Genomic DNA, 12906 nt, shown 5'->3' with positions numbered 1-12906 from the left:
GCCCCATAATGGTCTAGTTTTTTTCTTTCTCCTTTTGTTCATTGGTTCATTCATTTATTAATTCAATAAGCATTTTTGAGCATGAACTAGGCATAAGATATCGGCTAAGAACTGGGGAGGATATACAAATGAATATCGCTGGTATCTACATGGATTCATAATTTCAATGGTGTGTCACCAATAAAAATGACAATGCTTACTTTTAGAAGGTAATCTCTTTGTAAGAAAGGATAGTTTCAGTTACTGTATTTATGTTTCCAGGACCTAACACAACTCCTGGTATATAGTAATACTTGATTGATGGATGAAAAAGACATCTATTATGTGCTCACTCTGTGTCAGACTAAGCACTTGGGATACAGATTCAAATGCAAGGCCATCTCTGCTCTTACAGTGCTTTTATTCTAATAGCAGGAGATAATACATTTAAGAAAGCAGTGGGTAGAGAGAGTGTTATGGTCATATTTCTCTACAGGACATTCAGAAAGTTCAGTTGCTGCAATGATGGGTCACAAAATGTCTGGAATGAAAAACCTTTGTCTTTTTGGAGGCTGGCTAGATATACTGAGGTCTCTTGTTACGGTGACACTCTAATCTTGGGATCTGCGTTTCCTGAAAAAAAAAAAACTGGTGGGACCATTGCTTAGATTCTCTATGTCGTCTTCCTTATGAGATTGCCTTGAGGTTGAACTGTCACACAATTCCCCTCCCTCCATCAAAGAATTTGTTCTAGGTGCCAGAATTCCCAATTACTAATAATCTGAAATGTATTCATCTCAGAAAAGTGCTTTGCAGAGGTGCAGAGATAAACCATATAATATATGCCTATCATGTCATTTTCAATGTGCTGATCAAATTTGCAGGGTTTTTCCCTCTTCTTTTTCTTTAAAAAAAAGATACTTGTCCATGCAATGCAAAAGCAATAGATATAAATAAAAATCTGTTAAAAAAGAAAAGCAAGTGAGAGAATTCCTAGTGTTTCACTAGCAGAATGAAATAATGATGGGAATAAAACTTATTAAATTCAATCTAAATGAATATACCAGGAGTAAAACACATAGAGCTGAAAAAGTTTGTTTCCCTGAATGATTTTCAAGTGGCACTTTTAGAAGCTCCTTGCACAGGACAGAAATATGAAATACAGTTCCAAAAAGTGTTTCCTTGCCTATTGTTTTTAACATGGACTTTTGTGGCAAATGAGTTGAGACATGGCTGAGTTTTTAAAGATCATGTTCCATGTGGGAAAATGTGCCCCACTCTCTTAGCAATAAGGGCACTTTTTATTCATCACAGTACAAGGCAGCTTCAGACTCCCTTGTTAATTTAATCTTTTCACAAACTGGTTGTGAACTTATCTGTCTGCCAAACTCCCTTTGTAAGGTGGGAATGAAATACACAAGCTGTCAGCATAAGGCAGACAGTGACGGTTATATGAGGCAACAATCATAGAAGATTTCCCCTAAATTAGCCCTTGGACCCCAGCTTCTGAGGATAGGTGATTCTGCCTGTGCTCAAGACTTCTGCCCTTTGTCTAATGGTTTCATAAGCAAGTGAAAGAATGTTGGATATTCATGCTTTTTATATTTTGGTTTTTAAATTTTCTTTTTAAATTATGAACTCGACAGATAGCCACAAACAGGAATGTTTCTGTATTAAGAGAACAAAAAAAACATGTATGAAACTGATCTTTTACATAATTTAGAAAATTCCTATTACATTTAACAAAATAAAATCAATACTTCTCTGTCTGTATCCCTTTCTGAACTTCTTTCAGCTCTTTTCTGTGTATATTTTAAGCTTCTTTCTCTTTTGTTGTTATGAATTTGACAACACAAACAAATAAGAATGTTCCCTTATACAAAGAAGAAAGAAAAAAGAGGATTGTATATGATGCTGTGAATCACTATTATGTGCATATTTTAAAAAGTATATAGCAAATTTAACATGGCTATTCCAATATACTGTTGTGTTGTGCCTATGTCTCTTTCTGAACTTGCTACTGATTTCTTCTGTGTAGTTTTAAAATTGTTTCATTGATGCTCATTCCTTCCTTTTTTCCTTCCTTTTCTCTTACAGTGAGGGGAATCATTTTTCTCTTATAAATTCAATAGATTCTCAGATTTTTTTCCCATTTGAAAGTTCCTTTATAGTTTTTTTCAAATTGTTTTCTGATAGGTTGTTTAAATTCTTTATTTATTGTTCTCTTAATATAGGTATTTTATATTTTTGAAAATACTCATCCATTTCATTTAAATGATCAATTTCATTAGCATATAATTGGGCAAAGTTATTTCTAATAATTTTTAAGATTTTCTCTTCACTTATTGTGAATTATCTTTTTTATTTTTGATATTGACAATTTGGTTACCTTGTTTGATCAGATAAGATAATTATTTATATATATATTTAAAAATGGATCTTAGTTTTGTTTATAAATTCCTTATTTTAAAGATTTTTTTCTCTTTGACTTTCAGAATTTCTAATTTTGTCTTTAGTTGGAATTTTTTATTTGTTGTTTTTGTAGTACTTTCTAATACCAGCGATATTCATTTGTATATCCTCCCCAGTTCTTAGCTGATATCTTATGCCTAGCTCATGATCAAAAATGCTTATTGAATTAATAAATGAATGAACCAATGAACAATCTGTTTTTTGTCTTTTTTGTGGGTGGTGGTGGTGGTAAAATATTTAGAGATAAGTCCCCTAAGGATTGTATCTCAAAAGTTTGAATATGTTGTCTCATTGTTATGTATTTGGTGATATTATCTATTTTCCTTTGACCCACACATTCATTAGAGTCAAATTATTTATCATTTGGTGCTTGAATTATTTCTTCAAAATGCTCTTTATTAGTTATAATTTCTATTGTGTCGTGATCAGTAAAGGATGTATTTACTATTTCTTAATTTCTTCATTGTTTTATGGGGTTTACCATAGCACATGGTTAATTTTTGTAAAGGTGTAATTTACAGCTCAGCAGTATGCATATTCTTTTATTCTTCCATTGAGTAATTGTCATTGATCTATCATCTGTTAGGTGAGTTTTCACATTGTCTTTCTTGGAACCACACCTCCATGATACTTCCTGACCCCTCTCCATGTGGTTCCATCTCTCCATACACTTTTCCATCTCCCCTTTAAGTAGTGTCTTCTTCCAATAGAGGCTGTTGAGACAGGGACTCACTTGATTGCTTAAATTTTTATTCCTAGAGCTTAGCACAAATCCTGGCACATAGCAAGTGCTTAATAGAGGCTTTATCTATTCATCTCTTTATCATTCATCTGTCTATTTTTTCTTAGAATTCTATTGGTCTTTAATGTCTTCCTTTATTATCTTTTTTGCTACATTTTTCTAGTTCTGAAGAGAACACATTTATGTCCATTTCTATCCATCCATTTTGCCTCATTATTTGATTAACTTCTCTACATATTTAAACTTTTTCCAATCAGTGTATATATATGTATGTATGTAAAGTTCTACATATATATGTAGTTTCATTATTTTGTTATCTATGTTGCCATCAAGCAGGATGTAGTTTGCTACTTACTCTTTTAACCATATCTATTTTATTATTTCTTTATCCATGGTCATGATTGCTTCTGATCTTTAAAATTTACCTGAAACATAATATATTATACTCTAATCTTTCTAACATTAGTAGATGTTTTCTAATCTAGTCTGCTACCCTTCTCCATCTTTTGGGTTAACTCATCCCATTCATGTTTGTGATTATGCTGGTTAATTGTGAGTTTACCTTAATCATGTCCTCTTATACTTGCCCCTCTATTTTCAACTCTCTTTTTTCCAAAGAGAAGATGGAGAGATAGACATACTCTAGTAGTCTATAGTTGAAGTGATCTGTTCCTACTCCTATGCTTTTTCTTCACTAAACTCAGATTCTAAAAATTAATTCTTTAATTTTCCCTATTTAAAATCTCTCCTTTATGATTCACCCTCTAAAGTTGATGCTTTTGTGTCTTTCGGTTTTTGCTTGTGACTATTCCTTCCCTAATTTTACAATCTCTCTTGAATTCCTCCTTTCCCTTTCCCTCTCCCCAACTTTTTCCTCATTGACTTAATGTATTTTTATACCAGATTCTGTGTGTATGTATATGTACATGCATGCATGTGTGTGTGTGTGTGTGTTTCAACCTTCCTTTGGTTCAGGTAAGAGTGAGGTTCATGGGGATTCCTGATTCTCCAAATTTTTCTTCCATGATTTTACATCAAGTTGGATAATTATTAATTTACCTCTCCAGCACTTGGTCTTCAGGTCAGTTTCTATGAGAGTAGATGCTTTGCATTTTAAATTTTTTGACTTCATAATAATATTTATTATCTAATAGATTTATTGAACTCTTATTTCTTCATTGTATTTTTTAGAGAATATATTACTTGAATAGCATTTCCATCTTCTGTTCTTCTGAGTTATAGTTATTAATAATTCATTTTATTCCTTTAGAGCTCTTATTTTAATTATAATTTTAAAAATCACTTGCTTCTTTACTTCCAACCACTTTTGTGGTCCTTATCAAATGTTTTTTTTTTCTTTGAGGCTCTGAATTTTATTTGTTATTCAGTTACTTTCTTTATCTATATTTACCTTGAGTTTCTATAGTATTTTCTTTGTGTGTCCCAGCTTGTTTATATGTTTAGTCATATTTTCTTTTAGTGAAACTTTTCTTGGAACTCTCGACTTGCTCACTTGGGCTTGTACTGGCTTCTCTGCTCTGACCCTTCTCCAGCCTCTGGTAGCTTCTGGCTATATTTTTGTCAAGGTCTTGTCTGGATGGAGGAGCTTACTTCTGTTTCTCTTTGATTTTCTTTATTGCTTTTATGTTTTGGTTCCTTTTCAGATATTTGCTGGAGTATGTGAAAGAGCTGGGCTCCCTGATGATGTTTTACATGTCCATCTTTTTGTGAAGTGAATGATATTCATATCTCCACAGAGCGGTATTGGAGGGTAAAGACTAAAGGTTTGGGGCACTGGTTATCCTATTGCTCTTCTGGGATGAATGGGGATGGGGTATGGGATGTGGGGAAGAGGTAGAGTTTTCTTGGGCTTGGCTAGCTCCATTGATAGCTTCAGTTTAATTAGGGATCACAGAGTCTGTTCTTTCTTATTGTACATCCCTCCACTTGCCTCAATTCAAAGCTAGTCTAGGTGACAATTGACTTGGCAGAGAGATGTAAAAGAGATGAGAAAATTAACTCCTTTCTGTAAAGGATGGGTCAATTTGGGACCATATTTTTCTCATCATTCCCTTCCCTAAATATAATGGATTATATAAGATTTAGAGCTGTAATCATTTCATCAACAAGCATTTATTAATTTTTTTCTTAAGCTTCCTGACTATTCTGCTAGGTGATACATATGATTGAAGATATGATTATCTTGACAAAGACAAGAAGGAAACAGTCCCCACCCTTAAGTAGGTTACATTCTATTGGGGTAAAAAATGTATAAAAATAAATTTATATAGAAATCACCTAGTCCAAACCCTCTCATTTATAGATGAAGAAACTGAGGCACAGAAAGATAAAGTAACTTGTCAAAGTTCACAAAGACAAGATGCAGTAGAGGTGAGATTTGAACCTAACTCTTCTCACCCTCAAAACCAGGGCTAGTTCCATGATTATTGGGATTATTGGGACCAGCCTGGGAAGGCAGAGCAATAATAATTATTCTGTACCTTTGCAGATTATAAGAAGGCTCAGTTGCAAAACTAAGACCAAAGCGAAAATGTCAAATAAAGAAACCTGAGAATTTTTAATTCTCTTGCTCTAGCCAGGAAAAGTGAGTGTAATTTTTGCTGTGCATTAAATGTACAAAGATGGTGGGAAATAAAATTTGAGATAAAATTGGAATTCATAAGATAGCACTTTTTTCAAAAAGAACATAAAAGGTCAGCTTATTCAGGAAAAAAATTCATGAAGTTTTCATAGAAACATTTTCATTTTTCATGTAGTTTTGCTTTGGAGACTGTTATGAAACTTATTGTCTGACCAGATGTTAGGAGAACTTCCAAAGTATAATGGCTCTGAATGTTCAATTCCTTTTTCTAGAAGAAAGAACTTTTAACCGGTTTTACAGGAGGCCTTGTCTAGAGTCTCTAATTGAAAATGAGAATTGAAAAAGAACTCCTCCAGTGACACATTGGGAAAACAAAACACCCCAGAAAAGATTATTTCTTAAAGTGGAATCTCAAGACTCTTCATTGTTTATATATTGGCTTAATATGTAGATTGACAGAACTAGAATGTTACTTTGAACTAGGCAAGGTGTTTATTAGTTGATTATGATGATACTTTCTAGCAGTCAGACAATAGGCAGTACACTTAAAAATCTCTCAGCTTCAGTTTTCTTGTCTCTAAAATGAAAATATTAATAATTTACCTTGCAGGGTTGTTGTGAGGACTGAATGAGACAAAATATGCAAAACACTTTGAAAACCATAAAGTACTATATGAATGCATTATTATTATCATTATTAATGACACTGATAATAATTATTCAAATTCATTTATCATAGTCTGGTGAAGGGTTGGACAGTCCTAGAGAGAACATTATTAATGACATTGTCACTAATAATGATAATAATAATAAATTGAGATTTCCACCTTCTTCTGAGATGATAAATTTATACTCTATACAAATAATATAAAGCCAAAGGCTAACATTTTAGAAGGAAGATCAGCACTGGAATCAGAAAGATAAGAGTTTATATCCTTACTTTAACGCATAATGGCCATGTGGCAAATTGCATAACTATTCATCACCCCAGTTAACTCCCTAAAATTATAAGCTACAGATACAGATTTGCAACAATTGATGAACCTGAGATATCACTCTGAGAGCTTTCTAAACCTATAAAATCCCAAATCTGTATCAAAATTAATAATAAAATAAAAATGAATTAAATTCTAAAATTTGAATTTTCCAAACACCTACTCAAAACCTTTGAATCAACTTTAAGAAATATCATTACCTTTAAAAAACTTCCAATGTACACTTAGGAATTAGTTTCTCATTTTCTGCTATGACTAGAATATTTTATATACATTTGTTGGTGGTTTGGTGGACACACATTTTAGACTAGATTAACATCATATCTATATACACATAAACCAATTCAATTGTTTTTACTAAGTGATCTATTCCATATTGGTCATTTGTCTGAATATAATATCAGTTTAATTATTAGTAACTGATTAATAACTATCAATCAATAACACATATCTATTGAATGCCTGTTATTTGCAAACCAGCCAGTCAAAACTACTGAACAAATTTATGTGTGCAATTCTGTGTCTGTATGTGTGAATTTTGATATTCTTTGACCTTTATTTACATGGCTTCTCATCTTCCCTGGATGGAATTCCAAATGGGCAACTACATGGTAAGGGAAAAGAAAAATTAAAAAATGAAATCTTTATTTTCCATTTACCTTTAATTTTTTAAATATTTATATCTTTTGATTTTATATCAACTTCATTATGGGTGTCTCCTATATCCAGAAAACCATCCACTGAAACAAGGAATAAAGCAGAGAAAAAGAGAGTTCAGCAATACTGATGATATATGAGTATATTCTAATCAAGTAGATTAAACAAAATTAGTGTAAATTAATCAAAATTGATAATATATTCAATATTTTACATCCATATTCCCCCACTTCTGCAGAGGTGGGTGGGAGGTCTACATTTACATCATTGTAGTCATTGTGTATATTGGCTTCATGATTCCATATGCTATATTCTGATTCAGTTGATATAGATCTTCCCATGATTCTTTGAATTCTCTATATTAATTATGACTTATGACATAGCAACATTCAATTACATCAATATACCACAGTTTCATTAGCTACTTCCCAATCAATGAGATGTACTTTAAAACCTTTTTTTGTTGTTCAGTAATTATTTACTTTTATGTAACTGGTGACATGTGTAGATAGTGAGACACAAGAAATAATGACATGTGAAGATGAGAACAAGGTTAAGTTGTCTGTGGGATGTATGGAAGAGGGTAAGAAATTTCACATAAATCATGAAGATGCCTTGTGAAAAATATTTAGATGACAAAGGAATCTTTAACTGAAAACATTGGACAACCAATGAAGAAGAATAAGAGACAAATTCTGGTGTTTTACAAGGGAGACTGGCAGTCCAATGTCTAGTATTATGTCAGGATACAAGGCCTATATGAAGGTGGATTCATTCCTTATTTACTCTGTCCTTATCTATAAAACAATAATAATTCAGGAAGATCATCAATAACAGGAAATATGTACATTTCACCCTATTATACTTAATATTCTTTAGAGCTATCTGTCTTGCCTCTAGAAATCTTCTTGTGAAATATTATAAAGATAACTTACAAGGACACATGAAATTCGGAGAGCTTCTCAGAGAAGAATGAATGATAAAAGGGTTATTATTGTGGCTACTTAGCTACTCATCTTGGAGAATGGAAAAGTGGGGTGCAGAGTAGAGAAGTCTGGATGAAGGTTAGGTGAGTCACTCAATTTTTTTTTCCAAGGTAAAAGATTTCTATTACAGTCATAGAGGTGTTCCAATCTGCATTCATGAAGGAGTCAATGGGACAAAATCACAGATCCTTAGAGTATTGAAGTAAAAATGATTGACATTGGTCTCTTTTAATGGCTTCATGTTTCACTGTTGGAGGTAGGAAAGAAATATCTATAGAAGCAGACTAAAGCATTTGTAGACTTTGCCCACACATTGGCTCCAGAGATGGAAATAATTGCATTTTACATTAATTCCTTCTTAGCTTCTTTCTAAAGCTATCTGAAGTATTCTAGGAAAGCAATGATGAGAGATCAGTGTAAAGGTTTTTGTAGCTTTTCAAAAAAGGAAAACAGTGAGTTTCATGCATTCAGTGCTTGAAATCCACAAAAATGGGCTAATATTTGGTAAGATGTCTGCCATAGCATCATGAAGATTCAACAGCTTGCTTTTTTTTTTGCATTCAAATGCTGTAAAAGGTTGATTCAGTCCCTCCCAAAAAGGAGCAAGATTTTCAGGTGTGTGTGTGTGTGTGTGTGTGTGTGTGTGTGTGTGTGTGTGTGTAACTAATACGGGCTTAGGTAAGAGTCACCATGCATCACTAATGAGAGACTCTCAGCCAGAGAAGTTGCAGGCAAGATTTCAAAAGATTCTGAAGTTGTGTGGAGTTAGGGGCCCTGGCAGTTCTTTTTCTTTTTTTGTTTACTGTGTTGTTTCATATCCGTGTTAATAAGTATTTAAATACTCCACAAAGACAGAGACCTCTAAGATGCCCTCATAGCCAAGGCCAACAATTTGGATATATTTCTGGGTGAGAGGCTGAACTGAAATGAACATTGTGGGAAAAGTCAATTTAATGATACCCTGGTATATTTTCATCATTCACGCCCTGCTGTTTTCCTTGCAAGGTAAGGACTTCTAATTAATTATTATCTTAGTTTATTGTATTTATTTTTTTGTTTTGTAATTGATCAGAAAGAGTTCTGGGTTTTCTCCTCTTATACTTCAAAGATCATTAAAAAATCAAAGAATGGATGGAAAAAAGTATAAAATATCTCTGAAAACCTTTATAATGATTTTTCATTTAGACAATTAGAGAACTCTGTTTTCCTCTTCAATTTGCTAGCATTCTTATCATAAATCCATTTTTCTGTTTTATTGTCAGGAGTTCTAGTCTTTTTTGGTTGTTATTTTGGGGTTTTTTTTGGTCGCTTTAAATTAAGAATATGTTGAACATTTTTTTTGGCTTTGTCTGTACTTGTGATTTCATTGTATGGGGTGCTCCTGCTGTGAAAACTCCCTAAAATGATACAGATCAGCAGCTTATCGCTAACTTATACTTTTAGAGAGTTGCTTGATACTGAAAGGTTCAATGGTTTGCCTGTAAGTTACATAGATAGTACATGTCAAAGGCAGGATCTGAATGTGGACCTTTCTCATATGAGGCTTGATGTCTGTGGCCACTTCACTATGCTGCCTCTTAAGATCTGTTTACTTTAAATGAAAAGTATTTCTAATTTAAATGTGTGGTAGTCAAGTTCTGTCTCTTCTCAGTACTACCATTCTAGTTATGATAGGATGTTTTAAGAAAGGTAACTCTTGAAATTATGTTGGACAGTGCTCAATATTGTTTTATTTCTTAAATTTTCTTTCCTAAAAATAGTGGTAAAGGAAAAACACATCATGTTCAGTGTTAGATTTTTTCCTCCTTCTAGAAAACCGATGTGCATTTAAATACCTTGGACATATAGAGCAGAGGGGAAGAATCAGTGGGCTACAAAAGATCATTTAAGTTCACAGGTTCAGAGCTGGAAGGGGCTTTGGAGGTCAGTGTGCTCAATCTTCTCATTTGACAGTTGTGGGAACTGAGGCCCAGAAAGGGTAAGTGACTTATTCATGGTCACACAGGAAATAAGTAGGAGATTTGGAGTTTGAACCCAGGTCTTCTGGTTATAAATCCCCTCCCCCTTCCACTGTAAAACACTGCCTTGGATCTTCTACTTTATAGATATGGTCACTTTTATCCTTAAAGGCTACAGAGCATATCTGTATCTAGATCTGAAAGTGACTTAAGGTGTCGCAGGTTCTCATAGAATTTTATAATTAGGAAAGGATTTTGGAGGCCATCTAAGCTTTATCTGATGCATGAATTCTTTCTACTTTAGTTTCATCTGGTAGGGAAAGCTTTGGTACAAATCCTGTGGTTAAAAAATTATATAGAAATATCCCTATCTTATATGGGGACCAAAGGAAATCTCATCTGCAGAAGGTAGTTAAAATAATATCCTATTAAGCAGTCTAAAAAAAGGAAAGAAGGAAACAAGGAACAATCTCTCTCTCTCTCTCTCTCTCTCTCTCTCTCTCTCTCTCTCTCTCTCTCTCTCTCTCTTCCATTTATTTTTTTGCACTTTTTTTTCCTTTAGGAGGATCTTTCTTTGCATCATCCATCTTGACAAGAGCATCAAAGTGAGTATTATTCCTTTATACAAGCTCAAGATCAAACTGATTAGATTGGGCAAAGCTAAATTTACCTGTTTAATTTTGGACAGAATTAATCATGTAATTCTACAAAAGAAATTTTCCATAAAAATACTTCTTGGAAACATTCCCCATGTCTTAAAAATCAGCCGCTATTTGTTTATTTATGAAACCAAACATTATAGGGTCATAGGAGCTTAGGTTTAGAGCCGAAAGGGCTCTCAGAGGTTATTTGGTTAAAACTTCTCACTTTGCAGCTGAAGAAACTGGAGCCCAAGAAAATTAAGTGACTTGCCCACTGTCACATGATAAGGAGCAGAGGCAGGGTTTGAACCAAGGTCCCTGGATTCCAGAGCCAGTGATTTATGTTTCTCTTTATTATAATTTCCAAAGAGACATTCTTGGTAATTCCAAATAACTAAAGATATTAGGAAGGTAGCATTTTGTAATTTCATTTGCTCATTAAAGTAAATAACTAATAAAATACATTTTATTAGTATTTTTTTTTTACACATCGTAATCATTTCTGGAAGAAAAAGAGTGTTCCTTCCTACTTTTGTGACATAGAAAACAATGAAGTAAAACATGTATTGCAGTGGCCAAATTTGACCATGCATACAACATTCTGTCCTAGTGGTCTCCCCTCCCTCCCACTCCAACATAAGGAGGAAGTCGTGTTTCATTATCTTTTATCTCGACCTTCACTGCTTTCAGTTACTCAGAATTTGGTTATCTTTTAGTGACTTCACTTACATTGTTATAGTCACTGCAAATATTGTTCTTTCAGTCCTTCTGTCCTTTTGATTATTCTAGTCTATAACAGTTTATATTTCCTCCTTTTCCTCATAATTTCTCATACTTGTCATTTCTTATTGCACAATAATATTCCATTCCATTTATATGCCACAATTATGGCTTTTTTTTTAGCCATTTCCCACTCAATAAGTACCCACTTTGTTTCCATTTTTTTTGCTTCCTTAAAGAGTGCTGCTGTAAATCACTGAGCACATATTGGATCTTGGCTCCAGTTTTTTACTTTCTTGGAGTATATACACAATAGTGGCTTTTCCTTTTAGGCTTCTTCCAGTGATTGTGCTCTTTCTGTCTCATCACTGATGGATACATTGGTATTAGGTGTTTATCACTGCTAGAGTTTATGGATGCATGTAGATGTGGGTATTCTCTACAATCATGTATGTAGCATTCCATCCTTGTCTCCCCAGCCTTGGGTATGATCCTCAGCTGTGTCCTCCAATAAATCCGTAGTGCACTCAACCTTCCGGGGGCTTCTCTCTAGCTCTCAACCTCAAATAGATACGTGTGGATCACACTTTTATAATGGTTATCCCTCTGTTTGCTGTGTGACTGGCCCAGTCATATATATCTTAAATGGCATCCTTTACAGTGCTTCCAGTGTGTAGTACATAATAGGTACCTGATAAATATTTTGGATCAATTGTTTTTCTTGTGCAATTCTTCATTTGTAATGTGTTACAGCCTACAAATGTCCACTATCCCATGCCCAAAAGAAACCATGTTTTTATCACTGTTTATAAGAAAAGTTCAATGAATAAAACGTCCTTCAGAGAAAAAACATGGTTCTAGCAGGAAACACAAAATATGATTTCTAGACTAAATTGAGCTTCTTAGTGAAAATTTGGATTTTTATTCAAAATTACATACCATCAATTTGCAGTTTTATTTCTCTACTTACATTGATCTCATGTTAAATTTCTGAGGCTGACACTAAAGAATTAAGTTCCATTTGCGGGAAAAAAGGAAATATGTTCTTTCAGAATACAATGTTTACCAATCTACAGAATTCCCTAAAGTCATGGGGATAGAATTGTCTCAGAGTTGATAGTATTATCCTATTTTTTAAAATTCCTTTATCCCCA

At 33.5% G+C, this 12906-nt stretch overlaps 1 protein-coding gene across 1 annotated transcript in view; it reads left to right on the top strand.

The window, feature by feature from the left end:
* Nucleotides 1-9359: 9359 nt before the first annotated feature.
* OTOGL (otogelin like) overlaps nucleotides 9360-12906 on the top strand; it is a 194270-nt gene continuing 190723 nt past the window's right edge. The window contains exons 1-2 of the mRNA XM_036761187.1: nucleotides 9360-9438; nucleotides 10954-10996. Of these exons, the coding sequence (XP_036617082.1) occupies nucleotides 9360-9438; nucleotides 10954-10996 (122 nt within the window). The remainder of the gene's footprint in view (nucleotides 9439-10953; nucleotides 10997-12906) is intronic.

The sequence above is a fragment of the Trichosurus vulpecula genome, chromosome 5 (assembly GCF_011100635.1).
Source record: "Trichosurus vulpecula isolate mTriVul1 chromosome 5, mTriVul1.pri, whole genome shotgun sequence".
Lineage (NCBI taxonomy): Eukaryota > Metazoa > Chordata > Mammalia > Diprotodontia > Phalangeridae > Trichosurus > Trichosurus vulpecula.
Note: the sequence above shows the minus strand (reverse complement) of the source record. Positions and strands in the feature narration are given on the sequence as shown.